This window comes from Callithrix jacchus, chromosome 6, assembly GCF_049354715.1.
Source record: "Callithrix jacchus isolate 240 chromosome 6, calJac240_pri, whole genome shotgun sequence".
NCBI classification, from domain to species: domain Eukaryota; kingdom Metazoa; phylum Chordata; class Mammalia; order Primates; family Cebidae; genus Callithrix; species Callithrix jacchus.
Genome location: NC_133507.1, coordinates 1,812,392 through 1,832,323, shown reverse-complemented (window position 1 = coordinate 1,832,323; position 19,932 = coordinate 1,812,392). Strand labels below are relative to the sequence as shown.

At 43.8% G+C, this 19,932-nt stretch overlaps 1 protein-coding gene and 1 long non-coding RNA gene across 22 annotated transcripts in view; one reads left to right on the top strand and one right to left on the bottom strand.

Annotated features, from left to right (window-relative positions):
- Positions 1-11,360, bottom strand: part of TUBGCP5 (tubulin gamma complex component 5) — a 38,290-nt gene extending 26,930 nt beyond the window's left edge. For 12 of the 21 annotated variants that reach the window (XM_035303517.3, XM_035303521.3, XM_078375651.1 and 9 more), the window contains exons 1-6: positions 11,179-11,360; positions 8,702-8,755; positions 8,201-8,309; positions 4,760-4,856; positions 4,000-4,079; positions 2,907-3,042 (exon numbers count right to left, since the gene is read on the bottom strand). In XM_035303517.3, coding sequence (XP_035159408.3) covers positions 2,907-3,042; positions 4,000-4,079; positions 4,760-4,856; positions 8,201-8,309; positions 8,702-8,755; positions 11,179-11,324 — 622 coding nt within the window. In that variant the 5' untranslated portion in view covers positions 11,325-11,360. Of the gene's footprint in view, positions 1-2,906; positions 3,043-3,999; positions 4,080-4,759; positions 4,857-8,200; positions 8,310-8,701; positions 8,756-9,855 lie in introns of all 21 variants that reach the window. The other 9 variants (XM_078375658.1, XM_078375662.1, XM_078375664.1 and 6 more) reach the window with 2 other exon arrangements.
- An 84-nt stretch (positions 11,361-11,444) lies between these two features.
- On the top strand, positions 11,445-17,116 carry LOC108592093 (uncharacterized). The gene is made up of 2 exons (XR_013536482.1): positions 11,445-11,572; positions 13,598-17,116. It is a non-coding gene; the product is annotated as an uncharacterized LOC108592093 (long non-coding RNA).
- The last annotated feature ends 2,816 nt before the right edge of the window (positions 17,117-19,932 follow it).

Below are 19,932 nucleotides of genomic sequence, written 5' to 3'. Positions count from 1 at the left end.
GATAAATCATAGCATTTAATAAAAATTTAACACTTATTTATGATTAAAGACTTGTAGAAAAAAAGGAATAGAAAGAAATTATCTTAATTTGATAAAGGCTACATACCCTGAACTGATACCAAACAATCATCACACTTAACGGAGGAGTTTCAGGTATAACCCCCCTTAGGATGTGACCTAGTTGTCTGGGAAGCCCACTCCTATGAGCTGTTGCTTCCGCTATGGAGTAGAGGGCTAGGCTGCTGGGCCAGAAAAGAGATTCAATCACCACATCACAAAGAAGACACAGGCAAAAGAACTAACAGGAGGACATAAAACCATATTTGCAGATGACAGTAAAAACCAATTTTAGCAGAAGACACTAAAACCATATTTGCACATAAAAACCAGTATTTGCAGATGACACTAATCATCCATAGAAGAAACCAAATGGAATCAACAAAATATTATGATTCATATCAGAATTCAACAAAAAGTCTGCATATAAGGACAACTTACAGAAACCAGTATTATTTCCTCTACATCGGGAATAAACAAAGGAAGTATCACTCACAAAAATAAAAACGGTAACAGATGTAGAAATTAACAAGTGAACACTCAAGATCTTCAAAAAGAAAATTTCCAAAATCTAGTAAAAGTTAAAGAATTATGATAAATGTAGAAATTAACATGTTAAGGCAATCAAACCTCCCCAAGTTAGAGCTATAAATTCTCTGCAATCCCAATAAAAATTCCACCTGGATTTTTTTTTTTTTTGAGATGGAATTTTGCTCTTGTTGCCGAGGATGAGTATAATGGCATGATCTTGGCTCACTGCATCCTCTGCCTGCCAGGTTCAAGTGATTCTCCTGCCTCAGCCTCCCAAGTAGCTGGGATTACAGGTATGTGCCACCATGTACAGCGAATTTTGTATTTTTAGTAGACGTGGGGTTTCACTATGTTGGTCAGGCTGGTCTCAAACTCCCGACCTCAAGTGATCAACCCGCCTCAGTCTCCCAAAGTGCTGGGGTTATAGGCATGAGCCAGGTGGGCTTTCTTTTAATTATTTTTTTTAAGTGTACCATCTTGCTTCTAAAATGTCTATGGAAGAATAAAAGTTCACAAATAGCTAAGCCAATTTTGAAAAAGAACAAAGTGGGCTGGGTGCAGTGGTTCACACCTGTAATCTCCACACTTTGGGAGGCAGAGGTGGGTAGATCAGTTGAGGTCAGAAATTCAAGACCAGCCTGGCCAACATGGTGAAACCCTGTCTCTACTAATAATGCAAAATTAGCTAAGTGTGGTGGTGTATGTCTGTAATCCCAGCTACTTGGGGAAGCTGAAAGGGGAGGAAAAAAAAAAAGCAAAGTGGGCTGGGCACAGTAGCTTACAAATGTAATCCCAGCACTTTGGGAGGCAGAGGCGGGTGAATTGTTTGAGTATAGGAGTTGGAGATTAGCCTGGGCAACATGGTGACACCCTGTCTCTACAAAAAATAGCTTGGTGTGATGGCACCTGCCCATGGTTCCAGCTACTCAGGAGGCTGAGATGGGAGGATTGCTTGAGCCTAGGAGTCAAAGGTTGCAGTGAGCCAAGACTGTGCCACTGTACTCTAGCCTGGGCAACAGAGTAAGACCCTGTCTCCAAAAAAAAAAAAAACAAGAAAAACAGAACAAAGTGATTCTCCTGCTTCAGCCTCCCACATAGCTGAGAGGAAACCGGCCTTCTATGTATTAAGACATAATATTATAAAGCCACAACAATAACAGTGTCTGTTTCCAGGTCACACTGACACCAAGAGCAGAGATTAGAAAGTCTGGAATAAATACAGCTGTCCTTCAGCATCCACCAGGGATTGATTGCAGGAATGCTGCAGACACCAAAATCTGTAGGTGCTCAAGTCCCTGATAAAAAATGGCATAGTGTTTGCATATAATCTATGCATATCCTCCCTTATAGTTTTTTATTTTATTTTATTTTATTTTTGAGACGGAGTTTCGCTCTTGTTACCCAGGCTGGAGTGCAATGGTACAATCTTGGCTCACCGCAACCTCCGCCTCCTGGGTTCAGGCAATTCTCCTGCCTCAGCCTCCTGATTAGCTGGGACTGCAGGCACAGGCCACCATGCCCAGCTAATTTTTTGTATTTTTAGGAGAGATGGGGTTTCACCATGTTGACTAGGATGGTTTTGATCTCTTGACCTCGTGATCCACCCACCTCGGCCTCCCAAAGTGCTGGGATTACAGGTGTGAGCCACCGCGCCCAGCCTTTAATTTTTTTTTTTGAGACAAGGTCTCGCTCTGTTGCTGGAGTGCAGTGGCACAATCTTAGCAAAATCAGTCCTTTTCCAATTAAAAAAAAATGGAAACATTTAGGCCTAAGAAAGTTGTCAGAACTATAGGAAAAAATTTACAAAATTACACTCTGCATGTAATAATTCAACAGTATTACTACTTAAGCATCATATAGAAAAGATTACTAATGGTTTTCAAAATTGGTTTTATAAAGAGGATACTACTGGGCCGGGTGCAGTGGCTCACGCCTGTTAATCCCAGCACTTTGGGAGGCCGAGGCAGGTGGATCAGGAGGTCAAGAGCACAAGACCCCGTGAAACTCTGTCTCTACTAAAAATACAAAAAATTAGCTGGGCATGGTGGCGCGTGCCTGTAATCCCAGCTACTCAGGAGGCTGAGGCAGGAGAACTGCCTGAACCCAGGAGGTGGAGGTTGCAGTGAGCCGAGATTGCGCCATTGCACTCCAGCCTGGGTAACAAGAGCGAAACTCCATCTCAAAAAAAAAAAAAAAAAAAAAAGATGATACCACTTAGCCGATACCTTGATCACATGGAAGTGATATCAAGCTCGCCTTTTCTTCTGGGGAATTTGTCTATTAGAAAATGCCAGAACACCACAACACACAGTACCTACCTTTCCAACTGGTACAAGGACCCAGTTTTCTGTTTTGATCATGTTCTTCTAACGGTGTCCTGTCTACCTGAATTCCAGAGTCCTCTCTGCTTAAGGGCTGTTGTTCATTTTCCCCGTCACTTTCTTCAGACCAATTCTGATTTAAAACAGAAATACACTTTAGCCTTACAGAGTATAACACTTAAAGCTATTTATATTAAAAGACCAAGAAGATTTTGAAGAAAAGTAAAAACTTTGAAGCAACACGGAACAGAAAAACAAAAACCAAATCAATTTTTTTTTCTAAATCTCTTGGAAGTGCCTACTATAGGAATGGAAATACAATTACTACTTTTTCTTTTTTTCTTTAACGTTGAAACAATAAGGAATGGAATTATTTTTGGTGGCAAAAAGTCCCAAGATCACAGTTCCTTCACAGATACTTATACTCAACCCTTTTAACTCATTTTTTTTCTTTTTTCTTTTTTTTGAGACAGAGTCTCTCACTTTGCCACCCGGTTGACAAAGTGCAATGGCATGATCTCAGCTTACTGCAACCTCTCGACCTCCTGGGTTCAAGAGATTCTCGTGCCTGAGCCCCCCAAGCAGATGTTATTACAGGCATGTGCCACCATGCACAGCTAATTTTTTGTATTTTTAGTAGATGGGGTTTCACTATATTGCCCAGGCTTCTCTCGAACTTCTGGCCTCAAGTGATCTACCTGCCTTGGTCTCCCAAAGTGCTGGGATTACAGGTGTGAGCCACTGTGCCCAAACAACATCTTTATTTAAAATTTATTCTTAAAAAATAGACATAAGATCTCACTGTGTTACCCAGGCTGGTCTCAAATTCCTCAGCTCAAGTAATCCTCCCTCCTCAGCCTCTCAAGTGCTGAGATTACAGGTGCGAGCCACCATGCCCAGCCCCTTTTAACTCCTTAATACTAGTGATTTGGTGCAAAATCCTAACCTGGCTTCCATAATAAATGACTCTAGCTTAGTTAAGGGTGTTCCTGTTTTAGCTAAGTTGACCTAGGGTGGGAAGACATATTAAAATCATCTCTATCACCTGTTGTGCATTTAAATTTTTAATAGCAAAAGTACTGTTACTTACTGGTGTGTCCATGTCTGGACCAACGTCCATTTCTTCACCTTCCATCAGGTATTTTCCCCAGTCAAAATCATCTTTCTTTTCTAAAATGTGACAGAAGAACTTTACCAGCTTTATTATATCTATCTTTGAAAAAAATCTCAAAACTAAAGGAAAAAAGACTAACAAGACTCAAAATACAATCAGATAAAAACTTAACGGTATCGTAACATTTATTAAATTGATATTCTAAAACATTTAACATTTTAATTAACTCATTCTGAAAGGTGAGAGTTCTCTTTCTATATCTGAAGGTAGTTTGTAAAGATAGAACAAATACAGTCATCCCTCAATATCGGAGGGACACTGGTTCCAGGAGGTACTACACCCTCCATCATGCTCAAGGTTGATAGAAAATGGTGTAGAATGTGCATATAACCTAAATACACCCTCCTGTATGCTTTAAATAATCTCTGGATTACTTATAATACCATGTAAATGCCATGAAAATAGTTGTTAGTTTTAAAAAAACTGTATATTAGATTGTTGTATTATTATTATTTTGAGTATTTTTGATCTGCAGTTGGTTGACTCTGTGAGTTTGGAACCTAAGGATATAGAGGGCTGACTGCATTTTACATAAAATTTTACAATTGTGATAGCATCCAAAACAATAGAAATACTTCAGTTTCACAGATTTTTGCAAGTTTCAATAAAACTCAATGTTTAGTAACTAAATAATCAAACAATTTCTCTTTTACTTCTCATATGTTAAGGAACGTACCCACTTCTTTATCTCTTGGTGTCTCCACATAATTGCTGTTTGAAGGAGAATCTGACAGACACAGAAGAAGTGACAGTATGGAATAATGTGCATCTGTCTTTAAAAAAAAAAAATGAAGAACATGAATGTGTGAATTTGGGAAATGCTTTCCACACTAGATTGAGTAAAGACAACTCCATGACAGTTATAACCCCAAGTTTTTTCCTGGTTTGAGAAAACTTAAGTTATACCTAAATAACTCCTAACCTTCAAACTTTTTCATAGCTCAAATACATATATATAAGGAAACTCAAAGCCATCTGAAGTCTGAGTTCTACATTTCTTTTTCTCTTTTTTTTTTTGAGACGGAGTTTCGCTCTTCTTACCCAGGCTGCAGTGCAATGGCTCAATCTCGGCTCACCGCAACCTCCGCCTCTTGGGTTCAAGCAATTCTCCTGCCTCAGCCTCCCGAGTAACTGGGACTACAGGCATGCGCCACCATGCCCAGCTAATTTTTATATATTTAGTAGAGACAGGGTTTCATCTTGTTGACCAGGATGGTCTCGATCCTTGACTTTGTGATCCACCTGCCTTGGCCTCCCAAAGTGCTGGGATTACAGGCTTGAACCACCACGCCTGGCCCTGAGTTCTACATTTCTTTTTTTTTTTTTTTGAGACGGAGTTTCGCTCTTATTACCCAGGCTGGAGTGCAAAGGCGCGATCTCGGCTCACTGCAACTTCTGCCTCCTGGGTTCAGGCAATTCTCCTGCCTCAGCCTCCTGAGTAGCTGGGATTACATGCACGCGCCACCATGCCCAGCTAATTTTTTGTATTTTTAGTAGAGACAGGGTTTCACCATGTTGACCAGGATGGTCTCGATCTCTTCACCTCCTGATCCACCCGCCTCGGCCTCCCAAAGTGCTGGGATTACAGGCTTGAGCCACCGCGCCTGGCCCGAGTTCTACATTTCTAACAAGTATAAGATCTGAGTGGACGAGAGCTTTTATTTCTAAAACGTCAGAAACGTCTTTGGAGTGTAACATTATGGTTAAAAATTATTCTCCTGTGGCAATTAATTATCATGAAGCTCATGCGCATCCGATAGTGTAACTCAGATATATCATATTTTATTTAACCAGTCCCCTATTAATGACATTTAGATTTTTCCCCAATCTTTCACTATCACAAACTTATGTTGCTTCATAATTATGAGAATTTATCTATATGATAAATTCCTAAAAAGAGAAATGCTAAGAGTGCTTGCATTTGAAATTTTGAGAACTAATGTCAAAATATCCTCCATACAGATAATACAAATATACATACATATAAAATGACCCGTTCCCCACACCTTTTATTAATCAGATCAGTGAAAAATGTTATCTGTGTTGCTTTAATTTGCATTTATCTTATCTTATGAATTGATGGGCACTTTTCCATAAGCTTAAAATTCTTTATTTTCCTTTATTGGGTATGACTCTACTTTGTTCAAATTTCTATTTGATTGGCAGTCTTTTCTTATTTATATGATTGATTTTTCAATTGGGATATTAGCTGCACTGTGCAGGAAAGTGCTAAATGCGCAAGCCTGAGTTGCTGAAGCCTTCAACGTCCCCCAAAAGGGCTTATTTTCATGAATAAGCCATGGCCAGCTTGTGGTCACTGAGCTCTTGAAATATGTGAACTGGCAAAAGTGTTCTGTATGCTCAGATCTTGAACCATGTTGTACTAGTCTGTTTAGATAGTTTGTGCAAACAGTGTGACTGAAGGTGAATACCTGCTTTCCTTTGAAGGCTCTGGAACTTCAGTAATTGTGGTTAGTCACACAGGTACCACGCCTAAGAGACAAGCGTCCACATAAAAGCCCCGGAATCCTGGACTCAGGTGTCCAAGTAGAAAACAATGGCCACGTGACACAGTATGTCAGAAGAGCAAGCATCCAAACCAGACTCAGATATGGCAGGAATGTTGGAATTATCAAACCAGGAACTGAAAACAACTATGATTAACATACTAAGGATACTAATGAAAGATGTGGATAACAAAGAAGAACGGATGAATACTTTAAGTGGAGCGATGGAAACTCCAAGAAAGAATCGAAGTGTTCCAAATGAAAAACAAGGTGTCAGAAATGAAGAATGCTTTTGATGGGCTCATCCAGTAGGCTGGAATGGCTGTGAAAAGATTCTGTAAGCTTGAAAATGTATCAATAGAGCAGGCCGGGGTGGCTCATGCCTATAATCCCAACACTTTTGGAAGCCAAAATGGGCAGATCACTTGAGGTCAGGAGTTCAAGATCAGATTGGCCAACATGGTGAATCCCGTCTCTACTAAAAATGCGCCACTGCAGAGCAAGGGAATGTGGTCCCACTGTGTTCAGGAACCCACAGCTGTTTCCATATGCTTGCCATCCTCAGTTTGACCTCTAGGAGGCTAGAGACTGAGTAGCTAAGGTCAGCCACACAGGCGCTGCTTGCTTATGTGACCCACCCCCAATAAAAATGCTGGTAACGAAGGCTCAGTTGATTGGCCCTGGAGGAGCAACCCTTTGCACACGTTGTCATATACTGTTACTGAGAGACTTCAGTGCATCCCCAGGTGACCCCACTGGGAAGGAACATTTTGACATGTGTGCCTAGCTTCTCCTAGACTTTGCTCTAGGCACTTCTTCCCTTTGATGATTTTTTTTTTCTTTTTTTGAGATGCAGTCTCGCTCTGTTGCCAGGCTGGAGTGCAGTGGCACGATCTCGGCTCACTGCAATTTCTGCCTCCTGGGTTCAAGCTATTCTCCTGCCTCAGCCACCTGAGTAGCTGGGACTACAGGTGCATGCCACCACACCCAGCTATTCTTTATATTTTTAGTAGAGATGGGGTTTCACCACGTTGGCCGAGATGGTCTCGATCTCCTGACCTCGAGATCCCCCTGCCTTGGCCTCCCAAAGTGCTGGGACTACGCTACAGACATGAGCCACCACCTCGGCCCCCTTTGATGATTTTAATCTGTATCCTTTCACTGTAATCAATTAACAGTGAGGATAATAGCTTTTTTGAGTTCTATGAATCCTTTGAGCAAATCACTGTGCCAAAGGGTGGTCTTGGGGAATTTCCCAAACAATAAGAAAGTCTACCAGGCACTTTGTAAGCATCTGCAGTCACTGCCAAGTGCTGAGAAACCATTAGAAAGTTTCAAGATATTTAAACAATGCTATTACATGTACCAATCTCTGACTGCTCTTTCCATATAAGGACTGAGGTGAAAAAACGATTAGATAAGAACAAGCTCTTTCATCACAAACTGAGGCATATCTGGTTATGGCAATATTTAAGTGACTTTCTAGGACATCCTGTTAGCCAGTGGATAATACTAAAATAGAATGTTTAAACAGTAACAGAAACAAGCTGACAATAATCAGATAGAAAACAGTAAAATACACAAGGGAGATCTCATAATTGAAGGCATACCTTTATTTCCTTTATGCTGGAAAGCGGTGCATTTAGAAACTCCTCAGTTAATCTCTTCCAACTAGCAGCTTTGCTTAGATCAGAATGAACGACAAATTTTTCATAAATTCTAAAATGTAAAACAAATTATTATAAAGCTATCTTAAAAAGATCTATAAGAAAATACAGGCCGGGCGCAGTGGCTCACACCTGTAATCCCAGCACTTTGGGAGGCCGAGGTGGGTGGATCACAAGGTCAGGAGATCCAGATCATCCTGGTCAACCTGGTGAAACCCCATCTCTACTAAAAATACAAAAATTAGCTGGGCATGGGGGTGTATGCCTGTAATCCCAGATACTTGGGAGGCTGAAGCAGGAGAATCCCTTGAACCAGGGAGTGGGAGGTTGCAGTGAGCCGAGATTGAATGCCACTGCACTTCAGCCTGGCGACAGAGTGAGGCTCTATCTCAAAAAAAGAAAATACATATATTTCTGAATGTATACATATATACACTGACTTACCCTTCAATTGTCTTTTCTATTTTGTGGCTGTTGACATCCAAGAAACGATGAAATCTAATAAAGACAAAATGTAGCTCTTATGCCAACTCGTCACATAGGTAAGTGAATTCATTTCATGGCCCTCCGCATCGCCCATAAGCCCTGTACTCAGCTACACATTTTCAGAATGGAGTGTACCTCGTCCTCCGTTACCTTCACCATCAGGCAGGCAAATAAGCCTCGGGTCCAGGACTATGCAAGCATCCTTTCCTCAGCACACAAATGCTTCCTGAGCCTCCCAACCTTGTTCTCTGGCTCCTCTATCTTCCCATAAGGCCCCGTATCTAAGTCCAGCAGAACACATTCTACAACAAGTGTTCCCAATCTTTCTACGTCATAGTGAGGCCCAGTGAAGCATAAGGACCCCTTCTCTGAATAACGTTTTTAAATGCCAAAAAAGAAATACAAAGGAATCCGATTATACTGAGATAAGTTGTCAAATATTTCAGTAAGTTTATGGCAAGAAATGTTATTTATGAAAGCATTAAATAACAACATTTAGCAGTAGGTCCAATAACCATTAAAATAACAGTAAACAACATTTACAAACATCTACCACTCTTACTATAATGCGAAAACAGTATGCGATTTCTACTGGTAATAAAAGTCATAGGTAGTCTAATACTACTAGGATTTTCTGCCTTCATTCATAATGGAAGGAGATGCTACTTTTCAGTTAGAGATTAGTAGAATATTTTCCTCATCCAAATTGACAAATTTCTGAATTATAAAAGTCCCTATCATATAATATACTGTGATTAACTTTTGTCTCTTTCTTAAAGACGGAGGCTATATCTTACTCATCTTTGAATTTCTAGGGCCTAGAATTCCAAATGGCCACAATTTAAAAAAATGTAAACATGTACTATTCATTTTTCTGATGCTTTAAAGCATCATAAAATTAGAGCATAGCCTATGCAACTAATGTATATGTATACAGCATAGCCTATGCAAAAAACGTTTTGCCTTTTAGTATCACAGCCAGCAATCTGTACTCAAAAGAAATACAATTTCACTACTGAAAACAACATCTGATTCTATTCCAATAAATGGCTAAATGGAACACCACTTTACCTATGATTTCTTTCCTGAAATCTGTGAAAGTAAATACTAACCTCTAAGGTCTCTTCCAGCTCTAAAATGATGAACATCTGCTGCTGTCATTTACGTATATTAATAGAAAAATAACTTGGGATTCAGCATTTACATTTCTGTATTGTATAACCTATTTCGCACACTGTTTATTTTTATAAGTTACAGTTAAGAATTCAGTTATTACTTCGGAAACTTGGCATGCTTTAAAAGAATCTGAAAGCCCTGTATTCCTACTACGAACCAACTAACTAGATACTTTACCGGCTGTGATCGTTAAGGTAACTAAGATCACAGGTTTTGAAAACCTAATCATTATTCAAGAAGATTTTTACTGAAATTAAACAGGTACGACATGAACATTCTTTCAGTAATAATTTCATTATGAGTAACGAACTAAAGTATTGTTTAATTTACATCTCCCATAAAGAAAAACAGGAGATCTCAATCCATCTAAATATCTAAACTCTGTAAGTCTCTAAAAATTAGTTACAAGAGGCCGGGCTTGGTGCTCACGCTTGCTATCCCAGCACTTTGGGAGGCCAAGGGGTGGGGGGGCAGATCACGAAGTCAGGAGATTGAGACAATCCTGGCTAACATGGTGAAATCCCGTGTCTAAAAAAAAAAAAAAAAAAATAGCGTAGGGTGGTGGCATGCACCTTGGGGAGGCTGAGGCAGGAGAATCGCTTGAACCCGGGAGGCCGAGGTTGCAGTGAGCAGTGATCACGCCACTGCACTCCAGCCTGGGCTACAAAAACAAAACAAAACATAACAAAAACCAACCAACCAAACAAGAAATTAGTTACAAGAGAAACTGCATTAGCAATGGTATTAGGTGACTTAGCGTGCTACGTGCCAGGAGCTGTGCAGGGATGCAGCATTCTAGCTGGAGTGCAAGCAGAGGAGACAGTAATGACAGGTTACATCAGTGTCCTAACACGCGTTTTTGAAAAAGGAAAGCAGAGTGAGAGGGAGCTTGTACTGGCTGACGAGAGAACAGAAATCAGTGAGAATACAATCTCTTTACTTAAAAAGAAAAAACTATATAGAGATGGAGTTGCTACGTTGCCCAGTCTGGCCTCGAGTTCCGCCTGGGCCTCCCACAGCGCTGGGGTTGCAGGCGCGCGTCCCGCCCTGCAAGAACCCAGTTCCACGCTTCCCCCGTGACTATCAGGAGAGCCTGGCCGGCGTGGAGCTGGCGGCGGCAGGGCCTGAGAGGGCTCCACGAGGCCGCGTCCGCCTCCGTCCCCGCTCCGCCCCGGCGCATCCAGTTCCCGGGTTCCGCGGGACCCAAGCGCGGGATCCGGGCTGGGGCCTAGAACCCGCCCCCGCGCCGCGCCCCACACCTAAAGTTGGACCAGGCGAAATTTAGGGCGAGCTGGAAGTTGGGGTCTGTCTCGTCCTGGAGGCCCGCGACACTGCGGATGAGCTCCCGCACGTCGCGCTCCTGCTGCGCGTCCAGCCGGCTCCAAGGATGTCCATGCAGCGCCATGCTCCGCCATGCTCCGCGCTCCCGCAGCGCGCGTCTAGCCACTTGGCGGCTGTTCCCGCGAGAGTTCGGGCTCTCGCGACAGTAGCTTTCTGAGCTGGCGGTTTTCTCGCGATAGTTCGAGCTCTCGTGCCGGGCATCTAGAGAACTGGCAGCTGTTCTCATGGCAGTTCGCGCTCCCGCTCTCGCGGCTACGGCTTGGCGCTGTTCCTTGGCTGGGGCTGGAGTGTACATTTCCTGGTTGCGCGACGGTACGTTTTCCATTGTACTCAGCCGGTGTCATCGTGTCGTATATAAGGATCTCTGGTCAGCCTCGGTGATGATCAGTGACCCTGAGAGCAGCCCGTTAGGTGCCCGGTCAGCATACGTATTGGGACCCGCCTTTCCAGGAACCGTGACCTGCTTAGCTGCTGAACCCTCCTGGCGCTGCAGCTTCTCCCTCCAGTGATGATCTCTGCGGATCTCGGTGCCCCATCCACACAACACAACCAGCATCGGCGTAGCAGCTGTCCCGACCCGCTAGCAACCCCAGTTAGCTCCTGCTCCTCCTGCTCCGCAGGGGCGGCCAGGGGGACTTCATAACCCCATCCGTCCAGAGGTGCGGGGGACTTCATAACCCCACTGGCCAGAGGTGATGGGAGGACTTCATAACCCCCCCGGCCAGAGGTGATGGGAGGACTTCATAACCCCCCCGGCCAGAGGTGCTGGGGAACATCATAACCCCCCCGGCCAGAGGTGCTGGGGGACATCATAACCCCCTCGGCCAGAGGTGCTGGGGGACATCATAACCCCACGTGGCCAGATGTGCTGCGGGGGGACTTCATATTTGTCACCTGGCCAGAGGTGCTAGGAAGATTGCATAATCCTCAGCTGGCCAGAGGCGCAACACCGTTTTTGTTGTCATCAAAGCTGTACCTCTTCAGTGACAATTTTAACTATTGCGTTAAGCAAACCCTCCCCCAAACCCATAACAAATCCCTCTTTATGGTTTTCATGTGATTTATTATCTTGCATTAGTGTGGTAATAGTCGACAACATCTAAAACATAGACAGCATGCTACTGCACACATCTCCTTAGGAGGAGAAAATCACAGCATTAGAGATTATTCGACTGAAGGGAAGTCATACTCTGCCTAGGCAGCCTTTTCGCCTCCAGTTTCAGCTCTCGTCTTTATGCCGGTTTCCCATACCTGTACGTGCAGCTCATATTTTTCTTGACGCACCAAATCCATAATCTAATCGATGACTGTACATCTCCAAGAATCAAAGTGAGCGTATATATGCATATATATGTGTTTGCTTATTGTCTGTTTCACCCATTAGCTCCGTAAGAGTCTTCCAGCTGATGCCACTGCCACTTATGATACCAGGATCATAACTGAGACTCAATAAATAATTAATGAAAGAATAAATTAATATCTATCGGGAAGGCCCAAACACTCAGCTAAATTATTCTCGTTTCCCTGTCAGCCTCTCTTCCCCAGTTTTCCATCTTGAGGTATATACTGCATATCCTACATCACCCAGCCAGAAACTCAGTGGTTGTAGTGAATTTCTCCTCCTGCCCATCTCCCTCACTCTTTCCTTTCAGGGATAAGGAATACCTTGATTCCTGAATCTTCTCTGAGGTGTACTCTCTCCTCCTCATTGCCTTACCTTAGTTCAGACTCCAGACTCCTGGGAGGCCTCCCAACTATTGCCTCTGACTCCAGTCCCTTAACACACCAGGTCATCCACCTCCACACAGTCAAAGCTGACAACATGCCTCCCCAGCCACTGCCCATGTCTTGACCTCAGTATTAACAACATTTGGGCTGGACAATCTGGTTGTGGAGGGCTGTCTCGTGCACCATGGGACATTTAGCAGCTTCCTTGGCCTCTACCCAGGAGATTCCAATAGCAACTCTCTCTATCTCCAGTTGTGACAGCCGAAATGTCTTCAAACATTGCCAGATGTCTTCTCGGAGTGCCAGAGGGAAGGTGCAAATTCACCCCCAATTAGAAACCACTGGCCTATCGGATAACTTTCCAACTCCAGAGCAGTAGGATTCAGGACTGTTTCTGAGCTTGCCTTCCAATCTGCTTCATCTTTTCCTATACAGTTCTGTACTGAAGAACTATAGAGAGTTCATTTCCATGGGTAAGAAGACTCAATATCATGACAAGCAGCAACTCTTTTCAGATTAATCAATGCAATTTCAATCTGCAAAACAGGCCCCGGACTATCTGCCCTTCTGATACCCCTTGGCCTCAAGTTCTTCTGGTTTCTTTTTTAGGTACTTGGAGAGATGATAAAGGGAGAAGGAAATGTCAGAGAAAAGGTCAGTGGCACTGGGGCAAGCCATGGCCTGAGCCCTGGCTCTGATATAGCACTTCTAGCCTCCAAGTGGTACTGAGGCTGCATGTGCTGTGACCCCAGTGAGTACTTCACGCTGAAAGCAGAAAGATGCCTCCCCGAAACACTTCTCATTTTCCCTCCAGTGACTGGGAGGCCTGGGGAGCAGGCCCTGGGTCCTGGCACAGTTCCACGTAAGGCCCTGGCTTTGCAAACACCTATCCCAGTGCTCCTGTTTACACTCTGAAGGCAGACTGCGAGTCAGAGGAAAGGACAAAGCTGTGGTCTTGCAAGGCCCCTGGTCATCCGTGTGCCTCCCACAAATGCTTCCAAGTTCTCCTCAAAGGGAAGGGACTGTATTCATCTGTTTCTCACACTGCTGCAAAGACATTCCAGAGAATGGGTAATGTATGAAGAAAAGAGGTTTATTTGGCTCACAGCTATGCAGGCTGTACAGGCATCTGCTTCTGTGGAGGCCTCAGGAAACTTACAATTGTGGTGGAAAGGCAAAGGGGAAGCAAGCTGTCTCACATGGTGGGAGCAAGAGGAAGAGAGAGAGGAGAAAGTGATGCATACTTTTAAACAAGCGGATCTTCTATCACAAGACAGCAATAAAGGGATGGTGCTAAATCATCAGAAACCACCCCCATGATTGAATTACCTTCCACCAGGCCCCACCTCCAAAACTGAGAATTGCAATTCAACATGAGATTTGGGTAGGGACACAAATCCAAACCATGTTAGGAAGATTGCCATGGGCCTGTCAGGAAGGCCTGGAAAGCACAGGGCCTGAAGGGTCAGGCCCTGGACCTGTGTGGGCCTGGTCATCAGCAGCGTCTCAAGAAAATGTTTCTTAGTTCTCCTGAGGAGGAGCGGGGCCCAAGCCAGTGAGGCCACCAAGGGAGAGTCCCAGGCCTAGCCATGGCCCTTGCTTCAGACACTCTTTCAGGCAGGGACCAGCCCATGACAGACATAAAGACTCCAGCAACATGTCTCAGGCCTGGCTGTGGCTGCCAGATGTGCCTTGAAGATGGACACTAGTCTGAGCCAGCAAAAGGCCTGAAGAGTGTGCTTATGAGGCAGCCATGACCTCACATGGGAAGTGGTCCTAGGAGGCACCCCCAGAGCTAACTTTCTAGGTCCCACTCCTATGATGGAGAGCCAGTGAGAACCAAGTGGTGGTCGGTTCTGCATGGGCTTGGTCATCCCATGCAAGGCCCCAAATATTTTCATGTCCTGCACCTGAAAAGGGGGCACTGCAGGCAAGCCAGGTCCACCCTGATACTACACCCCAGCCTTATCTGGTCCTGCATAGAGGCAAGTCATCTGAGGCAATGCCCAACAGTTTCCTAGGCTCTCTTTGATGGCAGAGACCGGTCTAGGATGGCCCAGGAGCACTGTGGAAGTCCCTTGGCCCGAGAAGGGTCAGGGGTAGGTCCTGGCCATCTGATTTACCTGTGGAAAATATTTCTGTTCTGTGGGTAGCACTGAGCAGGATGCCGTGAGATGGTGCCCCAGGTCCAAACACAGTCCTATGTGAGGTCTGGTCACTGGATGAGCCTCTTGAAATATTATCTAAGTCCCCCTCTGGAAACAAAGACTGTCTGGGAATGAAGAGGGAGACCCAGTGAAGACACCACCCTGGCCGTGTCCCAGGCATGGCTCAGTCACCAGATGCTCCTAAAATATTTTTCTATGTCTCTGGAATGGGTGGCCAGAGATTCCTGTGGGGGGTGTCAGTGTACTTGCCACTGGTCTAGAAAATGTTTCAAAGTCCAGCTCTGGGCTGTGGTGCCTACCCCTGTGTTGGTGGGGACTAGCTAGACTGAGAAGGCCCCTCAGGGTGCAGGCTCCAGGCTTGATCTATTTGGTCAATGCCTCTCCGTGATGATTTCTATTTCTCTCTGGAGATGGGGACATCTTGGCATGAACAGGAAGGCCCTGGGGATGCCAAGACTAGTTACATTGCTGCATAGAACCTGGTCCCTTTCAGTGGCAGGACTGGCCCATGCCACTGAAAGACCCAGCCTTGTGGGTCTGGTCAGGGCATGAATCTCCCTGAAACATTTCCAAGTAGGCCCCTGGAGTGGGAGCAGTGGGCTGACTAGAGGATCCCAGGGGAAGGCATCTGGCCTCCATCACGCAGAGTCCCAGTACTTGGTAAACTAGACCAACAAATCTATAAGTGTCCAGGGGTCAGGACCAGCACAATTTGAACAGGCCAGAGGAGGGCCCCTCAATCTTGCCACAGGTCCTCATGGGGCACAGATGGATATGTATCTTAAAGATGTTTCTGTCTCTCTGGCCGACAGTTCCATGGAGGGCCCTGGGGCTCTGTTGCATGATGTACCTCCAAGGGTTTTCTAAGTCTCCCACTGCAGGGGAAGCGAACCTAGCCAGGGGGCCCAAGTGGGCCCATGCTGCCCTTGCTGTTTAACATGTCTTCAGAAAACCTTTCCAACTCACCTGCCAAGGTTGACGGCAGCTGGAGCAACTCTTCATGCGCTGGGAGATTTCCAGGCCCACTGAGGTTTCTTGAGGGGCTGGTCCCTGCATATGCCTCCCAGAAAATGTCAAAGTATTTTCCTGAAAGAAGGGCCCTGCTTGGCTGGGCTTTGGAAGATGGGCTTTTAAAAATTGTCAAGATACTCATCCATGATCAGGCCCAGGCAGGTGCTGTCCTTTGGAGTGTGCCTAGAAAACACTTTAGGAGGTGCTTTGATAACTGAGTCCCACAAGGGAAGGCATTCAGTTGGTCAGGTATACCCAGGAAGGCCCCACCCTGGTGGGGAGGTGATAGAAATGTTTTAAGCAGGCACACGTGATGACCAGGCTGGACAAGGGCGCCGTCCTCAAGTCTCTCCCTAGCCCTGAGATCACTGTCCCCATATGGCCCTGCCACCAGTGGGGACAACTGTTGCACAGAGAGGCTGTTCTCTGCACTTCTGCACCTTGCACACATACTCCGGGTTACTCAGTCCCACAGCATATGCACGCCTTGCTCACCTATTCCACATCATGCTCACATGACTCCGTGCACACCCAGGTGTTCTATGCACATCTGCTATTATATTAATTATATATATTTTTTGTTTTTATTTTTATTGACAAATAATGATTGTATGTTTTTACGGGGTGAAGTGTGGTGTTTTGATATACGTGTACAGTACGGAATGATTATAGCAAGGCAATTAACATATCACCCATCACCTCACATATTGCTTTTGTGTGCAGTGAGAACATGTATTTATGTAAACATTTTTATGGATACATAATAATTGTACATATTTTTGGATTACATGCGGTATTTTGATGTAAGCATCCAATGTATAATAATCAAATCTGGGCAACTAGGATGTTCATCACTGGGAACATTTGTCATTTCTTTGTGTTGGGAACATTCTATGTCTTTTCTACCAGCTCCTTTGAAATATCCAATAATAAATTATTGTCAGCCACGGTTGCCTAGTTGGGCTACTCAATAGTAGACTTTTTTTTTTTTTTTGCCAATTAGTGTGGGCCTTGAATTCATGACCTTGCCATCGCAAGCACCAGGACATCCGGCCGGAGCCACTTTGGACCCCTCAACAGTAGTCTTATTCTTACATAGAATTTTATCTTTGTACCCATTAACCAACCTCCTTCATAGCCCCTCTCTGCACTGCCCCTCACCGCCTCTGGTCAATGTCCTTCTATTTGCTACACCTGTGAGATCTTTTTTTTTTTTTTTTCTTTAAAGATCCCACATGTGAGTGAGAACATGCAGTATATGTCTTTCTGTGCCTGGCTTATTTCACTTAATATAATATCCTCCAGTTCCACCCAAGTTGCTGCAAATGACAAGATTTTAGTCTTTTATTTGGCTGAATAATACTTCATTGTGTATGTCTATCACTCTTTAAAATCCGTTCATCCACTGACGGACACTAAGGTTGATTCCATATCTTGGCTATTTTGAAAAATGCTGTACAACCATGGGAATGCAGATATCTCTTCTACACTGATTACCCTTCTCTCGGCTATGTGCCCAGTAGTGGGATTGCTGAATCATATGGTAGCTCTATGTACAGAATCTTCATCCTGTTTTTCACAGTGGCTGTACTGATTTACATTCCCACCAAGAGCGCACAAATGTTCGCTTCTCTGCCTTCTCATCAGCATTTGTTATTTTCTGTGTTTTTAATAATAGCTATTCTAACAAGGCTGATAGAACATCTCATTGTGGTTTTGATTTGCATTTCTTTGATGATTAGGGATGTTGAGCATTTTAAAATATACCCGTTGGTCATTTGTATGTCTTCTTTTGAGATGTGTCTGTTCAAATCTTTTGCCTATTATTAAATCAGATTATTTGTTTTTTGTTATTGTTTGAGTTCTTTATATATTCCCGTGATTAATACAGTCAGATGAATAATTTGCAAACATTTTTTCCCCATTATTCTGTGTGTTGTTTTTTTATCTCTGCTGATTGTTTGCTTCGCTGTGCAGAAGTTTTTAGCTTGATGTTTTCCCATTTGGCAATTTTTGTTTTGGTTGCCTCTGCTTTTTTTTATATTTAATTTTTTATTTTTTATTGCGTTTTAGGTTTTGGGGTACATGTGCAGAACATGTAAGATAGTTACATAGGTACACACATGGCAGTGTGTTTTGCTGCCTTCTGCCCCCTCACCCACATTTGGCATTTCTCCCCATGCTATCCCTCCCCAGCTCTCCCCCCGCTGTCCCTCCCCTATTCCCTCCAATAGACCCCAGTGTGTAGTGCTCCCCTCCCTGTGTCCATGTGTCCTCATTGTTCATCACCCACCTATGAGTGAGAATATGTGGTAGTTCATTTTCTGTTCTTGTGTCAGTTTGCTGAGAATGGTGTTCTCCAGATTCATCCATGTCCCTACAAATGACACGAACTCATCATCTTTGATTGCTGCATAATATTCCATGGTGTATATGTGCCACATTTTCCCAATCCAGTCTGTCATCGATGGGCATTTGGGTTGGTTCCAGGTCTTTGTTATTGTAAACAGTGCTGCAATGAACATTCGTGTGCATGTGTCCTTACAGTAGAACGATTTATAGTCCTTTGGATATATACCCAGTAATGGGATTGCTGGGTCAAATGGAATTTCTACTTCTAGGTCCTTGAGGAATCGCCACACTGTATTCCACAATGGTTGAACTAATTTACACACCCACCAGCAGTGTAAAAGTGTTCCTATTTCTCCACATCCTCTCCAGCATCTGTTGTCTCCAGATTTTTTAATGATCGCCATTCTAACTGGCGTTGAGATGGTATCTCAATGTGGTTTTGATTTCCATCTCTCTGATGACCAGTGATGATGAGCATTTTTTCATATGTTTGTTGGTCTCATGTATGTCTTCTCTTGTAAAGTGTCTGTTCATATCCTTTGCCGATTTTTGGATGGGTTGTTTGTTTTTTCTTGTAAATCTGTTTGAGTTCTTTGTAGATTCTGGATATTAGCCCTTTGTCAGATGGGTAAACTGCAAAAATTTTTTCCCATTCTGTTGGTTGCTGATTCACTCTAATGACTGTTTCTTTTGCCATGCAGAAGCTGTGGAGTTTCATTAGGTCCCATTTGTCTATTTTGGCTTTTGTTGCCAATGCTTTTGGTGTTTTGTTCATGAAGTCCTTGCCTACTTCTATGTCCTGGATGGTTTTGCCTAGATTTTCTTCTAGGGTTTTTATGGTGCCAGTGCCTCTGCTTTTGAAATCTTGCTCAAGACATCTTTGCCCAGACCAATGTCCTCAAGCATTTTCACAGTGCTTTCTTTCAGCAGTTTCAATACAGTTTCAGGTCTTACATTTAAGCCTTTAACCTATCTTGTGTTTTTTTTTTGTATATGGTGAAGATAGGGGTCTAGTTTCATTCTTCTACATATGAATATTCAATTTCCCCAGCACTATTTATTGAACAGATTGTCCTTTCCCAAAGTATGTTCTTGGTACCTTTGTAGAAAATGGGTAACTATAAATGCATTGATTTATTTCTGGGTTCTTTATCCTGTGCCACTGGTGTACGAGTCTTTTAATGCCAACACTATGTTGTTTTGGTTACTATAGCTTTGTAGTATGTATGTATGTATGTATTTGAGATGGAGTCTCACTCTGTCACACAGGCTGGAGTGCAGTGGCACAATCTTGGCTCACTGCAGCCTCTGCCTCCTGAGTTCAAGTGATTCTCCTGCCTCAGCCTCCCAAGTAGCTGGAATTACGGGTATGAGCCACCATGCCTGGCTAATTTTTGTGTTTTTAGTAGAGAC